A 14,652-nucleotide genomic window follows, 5' to 3' on the forward strand; every position below is an offset into this window, starting at 1 on the left:
CATGGAGATGTGTGAATAATTAACACATCTGAGAAACAGTATGTCAAAGTTACAGCAGCAAGGGAGGAGCAGTCTTGGTTGGTTTGCAATGGAATGCTGGAACAAAAAACATGCCAGTGTCATGACACAAGTGATTTCACTGTCCAATGTTTTATTGTTCCCGCATATTCTGTTCTCGGCTGTACCGAACAAATTTTACCTACGTGGGCCACGCATCCCATGGGGATTCTCTAGCTGTAACTATAGAGGCCAGTGGAACTTGCAGATAAACAACAACTGAATTTCTCACACCAGAAGTTTTACTGGTCTTTCAATGGACCACTTTAAATTCAACAGATTAGGCGATCTGTCATATCCACAGTAAAATTATATGAAATTAGACTAATTGACTTCACAACTAGTCCTGGAATACTCATTCTAAATACCCTTAATGACATACTGCTCCACATAAAGCAAGTTTTATTTTGCAGTCTCATAGTAAATAAATAACCACAACAATTCAAAATTATGACTGAAATGATGCAGAATGCACTGGCATTAGAAAAACATGAGATCCAAAGCTCCTACCAATAACTCTTCGTGCTTAAATTTATGTCATTCCTAATGACCATCAATATAGTCAAATTTTGAACATTTCAATTTGTTTGCAAAACATTGCCTTTACATTAGGTTTGCTTCAAAACCTGGACCTAAATTAAGATAAACTGGAATGATTTTGAACAAATTTAGCCAGAAATATCAACGCTAAGAAAAAGGTAATTAATCATACTTAGATGGCATGACAAATTTTGTTTTATGCAAAACATTGCCCAGATAATGTCCCAATGTGTGACTGAACCTTTGTCACAAAAATCCATGAGGAAGCAAGGAGCATTTGAACAATGGTTTCATTTTTGGCTCACATCTCAACGTCGTGATTGACCAGGAGAAGGTCTACGTGGGCCTGGACCTGGAGTCCCAGATCTTGGCTGTCCTGGTATATGCAAGGCTTGTCTTGGATTCGGTGGTTTTGTTACCACCATTCTTGGAGGTGGTGGTGCTAGTGTCATTTCTTTTCCATGTTTTCCATTAGCTCTTGCTGCTTCATTGGGTTGCTTTCCAACCACTATTTGATCTTTGTAAAAGGAAATGATAAAGTTTATCTCAAATAAAATTTGCTTGTCCTTTCTTTAAGTGTTTTATAATTAATCCTTGTAAAAATATGATAACTTTAAAAAGTTTTAATAAATATATGCAATCACTCATCCACAATATTATAGCTGTTTGTGCGCATGCACAGTGGGGTGGATGGAAGAATAGTCAAGGTAGTTGTTGGATCAATGAGTTTATAGTGAGTATTAATAGACAGTCAATTCCTCAGAAATAGAGACAGAGAGGTCAAGGGATGGAATGGATGGACCAAATGTGATGCATATGAAGAAAAATTGAACAGAAATTGGGAAAAAAAATGTAAATTAAATGTTTCAGTTCAGGTAGAGAGCAGAAACCCAGTCAGGTAAAACATTTGATATTTATGATTGCAAAAACAGAATAGAGAGAAAACAGATTGAACAGTTAAGGTGATGGAGAACAGAAGTGTTCTTAAAATAAGATTTATATGCTTTATTTGTATAGGTTTATAATAAAGCTACTTAAGATAACTATGTGATCTTATGATTGCAGCATTTGTCTTTGTATCAGCATTATAGGCTGCAAACATGAATAAATAATCATCCCAGAGATCAAACCATCTGCCCACTGCCCCCTGCCCACCTTTCATCAGACTGCAACTCAAATGCTGAATCGTGTAAATATTAGAGTTAACATAATAGAGATGGTTGCTCCATAGTGGTAATATAATTTTGACTTTACTATTCCAATTCGGGAGATAGATTGGATGAGAAAATTCAGTGAGCAAATTATTTTTCCATTATTTTCCAATTACCTCCAGCAGATTACAGCCATCAGACTACAAAATTTCATCCAATTTTCTCCAATATCTTGCAAAACTGTTGCAAAAATCACTGTTTGAAAAATTGCTCTTGCAATCAGAAAGGAGTGAATACAGACTTTAATTTGAATTGTTGCATTACATTAGTAAATATTTCCTGCAGATCTTTCAAAAATGGTCAGAAGTTAAAACTGTGAAACTCATTTCCAATGCAATATTACTCAATTGTAAAAGTTGCATTAAGCTAATATTCAAAGACTGCAGTTGTTTTACCCATAAAAAGATCAATCATATTTAATTGTGCGAACATTGGTATAATTACCAAATAAAGATTTAAGTGCCAAAGCCTTCTTAACATATCTATTTTTGTCCAAATTTTAAAATACATACAAAAGTCAACCTCTAAAATAAAGCTCTGATTCCAGCCCTTACCTGATTCAGGTTTGTTTACATTTACATTATTTGGTAAAAGATCTTCCAAATCTTGCAACATAGGATTGACAGTATTTTTATTGTTCCTTCTGTTCTTTTGTTCATCACGTAGCTGTTATGAAAGAAAAGGAATTCCATGATATTTTACAATGCCCTATTTTAAAATCTGACTGTACAGAATATTTCACAAATGCAAGTCTGTTCAAATGTAACACAAAAGATCCGCCTTATTCCCAATGAACAACGAATTGTGCTGGAGCTCAGTTCAGAATGTGACATAATACTGTTACTTATTAACTTCAAAGTTTAACTTATAATTTTCAATGTAATGCAAAGATATTTTAGTGAACTCTGATAGACAAGTTGTCTTTTTGCAATGCAAACAAAGCAGCCAAACTCTCATTGTGGTTTTAACTATATAGTTAGGCTGCAAACAAATGTCAAAAGTTATTTCACGAGTGCATCAACACATTAATTTTAACAATGCTGAAAAACAGTTCAGTTTCTAATCAGCTTTCTTTTCTTGTAGCTCAAACTTTGTTGAAGACACAAATGGAAGAAGTCCTCTTTCAGGAAGAAGTCTCATTCCTCTTTCTGTTCAGTATAACTCTGATGTGATAACTATTATCGTGAATTGAAAAGATTTTGCACCTATGTTGTAATCTTACCGTCACAGCACACATTCTATGTGATAACCAACACATTCGATTTGTAGAGTTAAAAAATAATGGAGTGGATTTTACAAGGCAATGGATTACCCAGCTCCTCCCAACATAAAAGTTGGTTGGCATGTTACCAACTAGAAATCCAGCTACCCTGCAGCAATATTATTCAGGCGAAACTTTAATTGATGACTGATTTAATTGAATTGCAACTTCAGTCCACATCAGAGAGGAAGCCCCGACCTGCCTGGCTGCTCTGTAGCCTTGCAGGGAGGGGGGCATCTCCAGAAAAAAGCAGCAGCCACTTCTGGGATTACAAGCACTTCAAAAAATGAACAGAATATGTCTCCCAGACATGAAATAATCTGAGTATTTTGATCAGGCTGGGCGTGGAAAACCCTGTGTGAAATGATAGGAATGGGGAGTTAGATGAGAAACATTGAAGGAGGATAGGGGAGCGTGGCATGATCTTGGGGATGGTGCCCTGCCTCCAGCCTATGCAACAGCAGCCTGATCAATTAAAGCTGCTGATTTGGTTTACTTCCTTCTGCGTTCCCCAAAAGGCCAAGAAAATCATAGCAGAGGAAGTATGAAGCTCTTAATGAGCTACTTACTAAGCTCATGGCTTGGTGAGCTGCCTCATGCATTACTTGCCCCCAAGTATGGGCTACTGGACAGGGTGGGTGGAAAGGTGGGGAGGGTTGGCCACCTACTCTATTTTATGATCCCAACTGCCGGCACATCTGCTGGTGGAGATGGGGAGATACATAAAACTCACCCCAATGTGTTCTTGAATCTCTCTGACAAAACTTTGTAAGCACAAGTCTATTGTTTATTTAAATCAAAATGTGGATCATAGTGTTCTGTGTGAAAAAATAGGGAGAAGTCCTATGTCAAATGCTGGCAAAAGCTATTCAAAAAATGTCAACGTTTACTTAAGTATCAGTTATGAGTGTGGGTGGTATTATGATACAAATTAGAACTGTTAAACACCACATACCTTTGGTTGCTAAAACAGAAGCTATGACTTAAAACTGTTGATTTTAATGCTTGATGTGCTGAGTGAAAATGTTTGGTGATGAAGGAGTGCCGCAGTATATAGGCTACCAAGAAAGCAGGCACAGACCTGCATGACTTACTGGTGGCCGTGATTTTATCACTGCATTTCCATTCATAACAGAACTCCCAAATACGAGAAGTCAGCATGAAAGAGCTATAGGATCCATTACAAAAAGCAAGCTACCCCACTTTCAGATTGTGATTGACTACATCCAATATTATGACAGGCTGTTGACTGATCACCACCACTACATCATGCAGGATTGTGCCTGCTTTCTTGGTAGTTTCATACTGCCTACATATTGTTGCAGTCTTCCATCAGCAAACTCTTTCACTCAGCACACCAAGTCAAAGGCTGCTCACTTGGAGACAAAGATGCAACACTGCAAAATGAATATGTGACAGCTAAGCAGAAGCATAACTTGACCTATGACACCACTAGTGCCATTATTGAGCAGACCATTGACATAAGCCAATGATTCTGCCAGCTGAACTGTTTGCTGCTTTCTGTTGTACAGTTCAAAAGTTGTACTAGATTGTGGTGATTGCTACTTATGGCATAGCATTGTCCTGCAATGGAGACAGATAACAAGAGCATGCATAGCAAGCAGACTTTTCAGAATTAGGTGAGGAAAATTCCAATCACGGTTAATTTGGAGGAGGAGCCGGAGGGCAACAACATCAGATTATGAACAAGGCTCTTTGGATTAATTGAACTCTCATCTACCCCAACATCCCAGCATTAACAATCCTGAACACTCTCTCCGTAAGTCTGTTCACAACCTTATACAGCCTGTTCACCTTGTTAGAAAATATTTCCAAACGTTGATCAACATTAATACGCATCTGATCTAAGACTAGAGATCAAAACGTCATCCCTTGATTCAAGAATCAAGTCTTCATGTGATGACAATCAACCCACAAATCTTTGAGTCCATGAGTTGGGATGTTCTACAAGGTAGTGCGATCCAGCATGCAGCATTTGCCTCCTTGCTTTTCCATCTTTGCTGACGCGCAGCCACGATATTAAGATGCCGTAAATCAATCATGATGCTGCTTGATGGGCAGGCTGACACCATTTTGAATAATCGGCAGCAAACTCTTCTCACTCATCAATATAAACACTGCTGTGATTCAAGGAGAACCACGGAGAGAAGGGCATCAGCCTCCAAACCTGCTCGTAAGAGAGCTGGTACAATCCAATTCTCCAGATTTTCAAAATTTCAGGATGCAAAATTTAGTTTCATTCTTGCATCATAAATCAAACATATAGAAAACTATACATGCTATATTTACTTAGTAGCTGTCAATGCGGGCTGAATATTTCTCAAAGTGAACATACCATTTGCATCTTCTTTTTTAGCTCCAAGTTAGCTGTTTCATATGTTTTCGAAGTGGCATTGAGATAGTATATGGCTAAACTGCAATTGAGTAGAATTAAAACATAGTCAGATACCTTAATATTTGATAATGTAGAATGCATTCTGTTAAAGATATACATTATACTCATGCAAAATGCTGACCCCTTTTCAGAACAATAATGAAGGCGATGACTGTTTAGTCAAATTAAATGGTGATAGTAAGCCTGTTCATAGTTAATCTAGCTCCATAAATGTTTCCTTCCAAAGTAAAAGGATTGCAAATGTGCAAGCCAACCATCCTAACTATTAGGGAAGGTTCACATCTGTAGTGATTTCATTGTTTACTCCATTGAGTTTCTGGTTTTGGAAAGAATTCCAATTTAAAAACAGTTGGCAGGAACTGTGTCACTAGGTGCTCATCCCAAGGTCCCACCTTTCCAAAGAGGCTTCAACTACAGCCTCGGTGCCCAAACTGAATCTCACCCAATCTGGTCCCTTTAGAAAGGGTGAAAATGAATCACAAGCCATAATTTTAATCTGCATCCAGACAGGTGGATTCCACGCAACTTTGAACTTATCAAGCCTTTGTCAGTAGAGTGGCTGAACTAGAGAGGTTCCAAGTGCTTCATCCCTAAGTCATGTTAGAATGTAATGTTCATTGCCCTCCTGATAAATGCCACAGAAATACAAAATCAGAAATTGCTGGACAAACTCAACAGGTCTGGCAGCATCTGTGAAGAGAAAACAGAGTTAATGTTCACATCCAGTGACCCTTCTTCAGAACTTGAAACCGCAGAAATATAGTCAGGGTTAAGGAATTTTGGCTCTCTTTCATTTTCTATTAATCTTAACTTTTGACCTATTTTGTATCAATTTGCATCCTTATCTTCTGAAGTGAATCATTTCATTGCATTTTGAAATAAACAAAGAATCCCACTCCCACTAGCCAGATTTATAAAATTACAGGCAACATCTTTTTTGGAAGTACAAAATGGACATTCTCTAACTAAGCAAAAAGCAAACAACCATTTCATTTGTTAGAAAATATTTCTGGATGCTTCATTTTTTTTAAGCCATAAAGGCAAGAAGTTTAGCTCCCCAAATGCTTTGATAAGTATTTGGTGTTAAGAAATGGGCAGCACAGGCAAGGCCAGCAATTATTGCACATAACTAATTGCTTCTTGAGAGCTTGGTAATGAGTTACTTTCTTGGACCACTGCAATAACATGTTTAATGCGTCATTGGATATTGTACTAAATCATATCGACATAAAGGTATCAGATTTAATTTTGCATTAGGTAACCTCAAACAGAGCACTGGGTTTGGAAAGGAGAAATGTCAGTCAGGATTCTTGTTCCTGATCTTCACCTATCCAATGACCCAGTCTGGAAAGCACGTGTCTTACAGTTATTTGGTATGGATAGAATATGGCTCAATTCACATGCTCTCCACAGCCAATTAGCTTGCTACATTCTAGGCTTTCATAAAGAACGGTCAATTGATATGACGTCGGTATGGAGCATCAGCACTAGACCGTCCATTAAATAGAAGCATGGTTTACAATGTTCCCATAATTATTAATTATGTGAATGAATAATTAATTATTATTGTTCAATTATTATTCCTCCTCCTATATCAGGCCCAGTGGAACCAGAATTTCACACATTTCAATCAAACTATTTGGAAATCAGCTGACTGTGGATAATCAAATAAAGTCATTTTCTGGACAACCAATTTATGCCAGTAACTTGGCTAGAAAACTTTCTGCCCATTAATGTCTTCTGGTGATGCAGAAAATTATTTGTTAATAATTTTCATTTTCCTTCCTTGCACATGTACCATGGGGTAGTTATTGTAAAGACAATAAAGCAATATGAAAGCAACAATAATGTGCTGAAGGGAAGTTTGACACATTTATTTACAATCTATTCACACTTTCTCCAAAAATATTAGCAGAGTAATCAATCACAGGCATACTATACTCAAGCCCAAACCTGCCTTCATCCAATATCTGCATATGCATTGACACTTTTCGCAGAAATTATTGGTTAGCAATCACAAGCAGGATCCCTGAACCATTTTACTCTCCTTTATCAATGTTGTCCATGGTCATTGCAGGTAAATTAGAATCAGTTGACAGTAAAGGTCTGGGATCAGACCTGGAATACAGCATATCCACATTACTCAGTCATTCACTGGGCAATTCATTGAGCCTTGGGGAGCAATTTAATGTAACTGGCCTAGAAATTCATACATTATCAATCACCTTGATCATCAGTAAAGTGATGGAAGGTGTCATCAACCATGCTATCATGCATTATCTACTCAGCAAAAACCTGCTCACTGACATTCAGTTTGTGTTCTGCCAGCATCACTCAATTCCTTGGTCCAAACATGGACATCAAGCCATTGAGACTAAGTGTGGTATAGAAGAGCCCAGCTGGAGGCAATGGAAATCAGGGGAAACTTTCTGCTGATTGGAGGTATACCTGGCACAATGGATGATGGTTGTTGCTGTTGGAGGTCAGTCATCTCAGCTCCAGGACATCTCTGCAGGAGTTCTTCAGGGTAGTATCCTAGGCCCAACCATCTTCAGCTTCTTCATCAATGATCTTCAAATCTTCGGGAGCGAGGATATCGCCGATGTTGCACAAAGTTCAGAACCATTTATGACTCCTCAGATACTGAAGCAGTCCATGTTCAGATGAAGCAAGACCTGGACAATATCCAGGCTTGAGGGCAGAAAACTGGCAAGTAACATTCATGCTACACAAATGCTTAGCAATGGCCATCTTCAATAAGGGACAAGCTAATCACTACCCCTTGATATTCAAAGGTGTTATCATCACTGAATCCCCTAGTATCAACAATCTGGGGTTACCATTTACCAGAAGCTCAACTGGTCTCACCATATAAATACAGTGACTACAACAGCAAGTCAGAGACTAAGAATATAGCAATAAGAAACTTATATCCTGACTCCCCAACACTTGATTACCCTCTACAAGGCACAATTATCTCGAGTTGCCGGTGTAGGACTGGGGCGGACAAAGTCAGAAGTCACACAACACCAGGTTATAGTCCAACAGATTATTTGAAATCACAAGCTTTCAGAGCGCTGTTCCTTCTTCAGGTGAGGATGAAGGCAGAAGGCAGGAGTGTGATGCCTGGATGAGTGCAGCTCCAACAACACTCAAGAAGCTTGACAACATTCAGGACAAAGCAGTCCTCTTGATTGGCACCACATCCACAATCAACTGTTCCTTCCACCACCAATGCCCAATAGCAGCAGTGAGTACTATCTACAAGATGTGCTGCAGAAATTCACTAAAGATCCTTAGACAGCACCTTCCAAGCCCATAACCACTTCCATCTAGAAGGACAAGGGCAGCAGATATATGGGAACAGCACCATCTGCAAGTTCCGCTCCAAGCCACTCACCATACTGACTTGGAAATATATCACTGTTCCCTTGCTGTTGCTGAGGCAAAATCCTGGAATTCCCTCCCTAATGGTGTTGTAGGTCTACCAACAGCACATGGATTACAGTGATTCAAGAAGGCAGTTCACTACAACCACCTCTTGAGGGCAATTAGTGATGGGCAATAAATGCTGGCCGAGCCAGTGTTGCTCACATCTCATGAGTGAATGAAAAAAAGAATTTCAGTGCCTGAAAATTGGCCCAACAAGGATTAATGGATTCCTTTTAAATTGAGCATTTCAAATTAAACCTTAAAATGGTTATTTAAAATGAAGTGCAATGAAAGGATTATATTTTGCAAATAACAAAGTTATAAAACAACATAGTTATTCATTAATCATTTATAGAATTAACATTAAAATTGAGTTACATCTGAAAATCAAACTCAAGAGTATATATTAATTGTAAACATGTCCCCTCAAGTAACATAGCTTGGTATGAGAGTACATTTTGATAAAGGTTGGGAGGAAATTCATCACAAGCCTCATTATAGAAACGTGCTTGAGAGGAACAATATATTTGATCCGCAGAAAGATCTAAAGATCCCTAAAAATTAACCTGCCTGTTTAACAAGGCAGCCAAATGTGGCCCATCCTGTTGATTTGACTGACTGAACTGCTCTCAGAGTTCATTTCACTGATAGAAAATTGTAATTTGTATTTCAAATTTGTGTATGAGTAAAACAGCTGAGACTCAGAGCTGACTGTACATTTGGTTTCACTTCTTGCCAATTCAATGATCTCCATGGTCAACCTGCATTTCAGTCAGAGAGGGGTGCTAACAGAATATGAGTTACCAGTCCAGTTTCGATCAGGATCCAATAAAGCACAACAATTAGGTGGCTTCTGTTTTGTATTTGCTTACAGAGGATACATTGAGCCAATCCATCTGGAAAAATAAATGATGCATTTACTGTAATTGTAATAACCATTGACGTGATTTTACTTTTGAAGTGTGTTCTACCATTCAAATGATTTGAGATTTTCCATTACAGACATGAAGTAAACATACTCACACCATAAGTAAGATTCCAGGAAGAATCAACCCTGGATTTGATGCGTAACTGAAGAGTTTTCCAATAAATGCTGGAAAATCATATTGGATTGTTTCCATAATAACTTCAAACATTTTAGCTTTCCCACTGTTGGTTAAGAAAAAGATTAAAAAGTGATCTAAATTACTTCAAAAAGTTCTAAGTTGAGGAGTATACTTCAGAGTAGAGCTATTTGATTGAATCATACAACCACGGAATCATACAATCATATGTATAGACGATCCTTTCAGCCCATCAAGTCTGTACCATCAAAGCTACATTAAATTGACACTAAATCTACACTACTCCCACCTTCTAGAACCTGTCCCATAGCCTTGAATGTTACAACATTTCAAGTGCTCATACAAGCAATTTTTAAAGGTTGTGAGGTTATCCATCTCAACTATCCTCCCAGGAAGGGCAGCACATGTTTAAAGGGCAGCAGAGTGGCTCAGTGACAAGCACTGCTGTTTCATAACACCAGGGACCCAGGTTCAATTCCAGCCTTGAGCGACTGTTTGTGTGGAGTTTGCACGTTCTCCCTGTGTCTGTGCGCGTTTCCTCCGAGTGCACCAGTTTCTTCCCACAGTCCAAAGATGTGCAGGTGAGGTGAATTGGTCATGCTTAATTGCCCATAGTGTGCAGGCTAAAGGGATGGGGTGGGAGTCTGGGATGCTGTTCAGAGGGTCAGTGCAGACTCGATGGGCCAAACGGCCTCTTTCCACACTCTAGTGGTTCCATAATTCCAAATGCATTCCAGAGCCTCACCACCTCCTGCATGAAAAATTGCTTCCTCTAATCCTCTTGCCTTTCAGCTTAAAATTATGTCCTATTGGTATTGACATATTTTAATTAACCTGCTCAGAGCTATTATTACACAGCTCTGGAGCAGATGGTACTTGAACTGATAGGCATCCTGGTCTGGAGATGGGGATGCTACCACTCAGCCACAAGACCCCTACCTACCAACTTTGCTAGTGACCCTTAACTAAGGGGAACTGCTGCTTTCTGTTCACTTTGACCATGCTTGCCATACGAAGAGTGGTTGATCACTCTGCGTTTGTATTCAATGGAGTTTAGAAGGATGAGAGTATGATATCACTGAGACTTAAGTACACTGAGAGGCCTGGATAGGGCGGACGTGGAGAAGATGTTTCCAGTAGTAGGAAAGATAAGGACCTGAGGTCACAGCCTCAGAGTGAAGGGATCACCCTTTAGAAGTGATATGAGGAGGAATTTCTCCAGCCAGAAGATGGTGAATCTGTGGAACTCATTGCCACAGGAGGCTGCAGAGGCCAGGTCATTGAGTGTATTTAAGACAGAGATTGCTAGATTCTCGATTATTAAGGGGATCGAGGGTTACAGGCGAAATGTAGGAGAATGGGATTAAGAAATGAATCAGACATGATCAAATGGTAAAGCCTCAATGGGCTGAATGGCCTATTTCTGCCCTAAACGTGTGGTTTTATGGTCTTATGGTCTCACATTCTTAAATATCTCTATCATGTCCCCCCTTAATCTTCTGTGCTCCGAAGATAACAACCCAAGCTTTGTGTAATTGGACATCACGGCGTCATTTGTTCATTATTAGCGTGCAAGCCACAGTTTACAGCTAGGGTCTTCATGTCATATTACTTCAATCCAAGAAGTGTCAATTTGATAAAACCTTTAATAATACTACCTAAAATAATTGACTGGAAGTCTCACAGTCCCTTATGATTTGACTACATGCCAAATATTTCTCTTCCCTTTAACATCAAATCTCCATGTCCAAGTCCATCCAAAATTTGGACTATACCCAAATATTTGGAACAATTTGCCCAGCAGTGCTCTCACATTCCTGCACAATTTATTGTCGAAAAGCCAATTTTTCTCTTATCTCCACACTCTTGCAATCGTTTCTAAAATATCCCGTACTAATAGCTATTTCTCAATTGCCTGGACATGTTGGCCATTTTGAATACAAGACTTATTATACAATATCTTTCTTTAACTTATTCTTTCAGAAGGGTTCAAAACTGTGATCTCCTTACCCCCATTCATTTTCCCTTATATTAAACACAGGTTTGACAATGTCAAAACATCTTCCCACCCCTAGCCCCATCTCTTAGCTATATGATTCAGTTATTGAACTTCCCTTCCCAAATGTAATAGAGTTTCAAATAATAATTTACTGAGAAGTGAAAATAAACCAGAAAACAGTCATTTGGTGCAACATTCAACAGAAATGACCTTGATAATTATTTAAGTTATGTCTACTGAAAGTTATGACCGGTAATAAATTGTGGTTTGCATATTACTATTCATACTAAATAACTGATGGTTCATCAGTACATAATCAATTATATCTTCTTTCTGAAATTAAACATCATGCAAGAAATTTGTTACACATAACATTTTTCAACATTTACAATCCCAATGGTACTGTTGCTCATCTTGCAGAAGACTAGTACTTGAATAATTATATGTACCATTTTGTTTGTATTTCAGGTCTGGACATTATTGGTTAGGCCAGCATTTAGTGCCCATCTCTACCCAGTGAACACTCAACCACATTGCTGTGGGTCCAGCCCAACATCTGGTGCCCATCTCTACCCAGTGAACAGTCAACCATAATGCTGTTGGTCTAGAGTCACATTTTAGTGCATACCAGATAAAAATGGCAGATTTCCTTCCCTAACAGACATTAGTAAATCTGATGAATTCTTATCTCAACCAACAGTTGTTACATAGCTGCCATTAGACTTGCTTTTTATTCCATATCTCTATTGACTTCAAGTTTTATCATCTTCCATGGTGGGATTTGAACCATGCCCCCCAGAACATTAGCCAGAGGATCAGATTACTGAGCTAGTGGCATTACCATTGCACAACTGTTTCACTGCCACTTCCTCTAGTATGGCTTGCACAAAGCTGTGTCTACAATATTTACAATGTTACAATGTCTAATCATTTTTTAAGACTATAAATTGACATAGACAAACCTCTATTAATTAATGTATAATAATTAATATACTCATTTATATAGCATGTTGTAATCAAATGGCAGAATAGGAATAAGGGACTGAATGACCTACTGCTGGTCCTTGATTCCTATTCTTCTACCCAAAACTCTATGAAAATACAGGAATAGAAATGTTGCTTGAGTCTATTAAGCATCATTTCAATAATATTGCCTATAGCAATGTCCAGGATCTCTAAGCATGTAGAATATTTCCTCTATAGCAGATAGAATTCACAGTGCACATTACCACTTCCAATCAGAGTATATTCCCATAAAAAGCTGAAGGAAACTTAAGGGCTGAATCTTATTTTTGACACAATCCAAGTTGTGTCAAACATTTTGGAGGGATTTCTGATGGGAGGGCTGATGGGGTTTCTTGCCGTATCTTACCAAACCAGCCTCAATGATTACCTACCTCACTCATATAGTATCTGTCACATAGAATTCTGCCCCATCTTATCACATGCTAGTCCCAGAACACTTGCCACTTAGCAGATGTACTCCAAAAGATTGGTATTGCTTGCGTCTGTGCTTTCTTTAAGAAAGCAGTCTGGGCACCCAGACAAACAATGACATTCCGAAGATGCCCAGCTCAGTACAAACCAAATCTAAATATGTCAGAAAAGGGGAAGATAGTATCGTGATTGTCAAATAGGGACCCGTAGGTATTGGTTGAGGGGCTAGAATAATGGAGAGGAGTCCTTTTCTCTGAGGACAGCAGAGGATGCCACAACGTTCATCCTTGTCAGAGGGTCCAAGATTGCTACCCAGATCATGCCCTTTCCAAGGTTTGGAGGAACTACCAGCAGTGCCATAAAAAGGTCATTGACCTTCTCTGCTGCATCAGGACGAGGGCCACAACTCTGCTCTCTGCTACCATCGCTCTAGTTCTGCTTCCACATGCACATTCCACCAACATTCATTCTTTGCCACTCATTTTCTGCAGTTACTTCCCTTACACCACATCCCACCGATCTCCCACAGCAGCAACCCTGCATGCCCTCTACATTGCCTGTTCACACACTCTGAACAACTTAGCACCTTTTTCTCAGCTGCAGCAGGACTTACAGACTCTTACAAGATTCCACCAATGATTTTATCTTTTTAAACTTAGATTATAGGCTACTCTTCAATTCAACCCTAAATTAATGCTCTACTTCAAATGGTTATTGATTTCTTGAATACCTGGTTGGGTCTAGGTGCATTAGAGCATACAGAGGTGTCAATTAAAGAATGTTATTGATAGGGGCATGTACCAGTGAGAAAATATGAGAAAATAAATTGTGGAGGTAAATTTCTAAGATGAAATATATTATTCAGTTTAATGCTACTAGCAAAACCAAAGTATATTGTAATAACAATGATTGCAAAAACATATTGGTTTGTAGACTTGAATATTTTCTCAGATGATATGTAGCAGTTCACCTCAGAAATGAATTAAAAATGCTTTTCTTTCAAATTCTGTTTGAGTGTGCTTCAGATATTTTATATTTTCCTTTATCTCAGAGGACTTGATAATCAAGGTCACATGTATTATTGTTGATCGTGGCATCATTATTCACTTGACAAATGAATGAACTAGATAAGCTGCACATGCAAGATCAGAACAATGTCAGTTTTTTTTCATTAATGGTGGAGTACACAGTGTACATAGGATGCATTGTGTTGCACAGCACTCCAACAAAGTAGA

The 14,652-nt window shown here is 38.6% G+C and overlaps 1 protein-coding gene across 1 annotated transcript in view; it reads right to left on the bottom strand.

Annotated features, from left to right (window-relative positions):
• Nucleotides 1-444: 444 nt before the first annotated feature.
• The window catches only part of LOC109927357 (transmembrane channel-like protein 2-B), a 56,040-nt gene continuing 41,832 nt past the window's right edge, over nucleotides 445-14,652 (bottom strand). Inside the window, exons 10-13 of the mRNA XM_048593527.1 lie at nucleotides 9,941-10,066; nucleotides 5,426-5,504; nucleotides 2,363-2,474; nucleotides 445-1,114 (exon numbers count right to left, since the gene is read on the bottom strand). Coding sequence (XP_048449484.1) covers nucleotides 906-1,114; nucleotides 2,363-2,474; nucleotides 5,426-5,504; nucleotides 9,941-10,066 — 526 coding nt within the window. The 3' untranslated portion in view covers nucleotides 445-905. The remainder of the gene's footprint in view (nucleotides 1,115-2,362; nucleotides 2,475-5,425; nucleotides 5,505-9,940; nucleotides 10,067-14,652) is intronic.

The sequence above is a fragment of the Rhincodon typus genome, chromosome 3, assembly GCF_021869965.1.
Source record: "Rhincodon typus isolate 14 chromosome 3, sRhiTyp1.1, whole genome shotgun sequence".
In the NCBI taxonomy this organism is placed as follows: Eukaryota; Metazoa; Chordata; class Chondrichthyes; order Orectolobiformes; family Rhincodontidae; genus Rhincodon; species Rhincodon typus.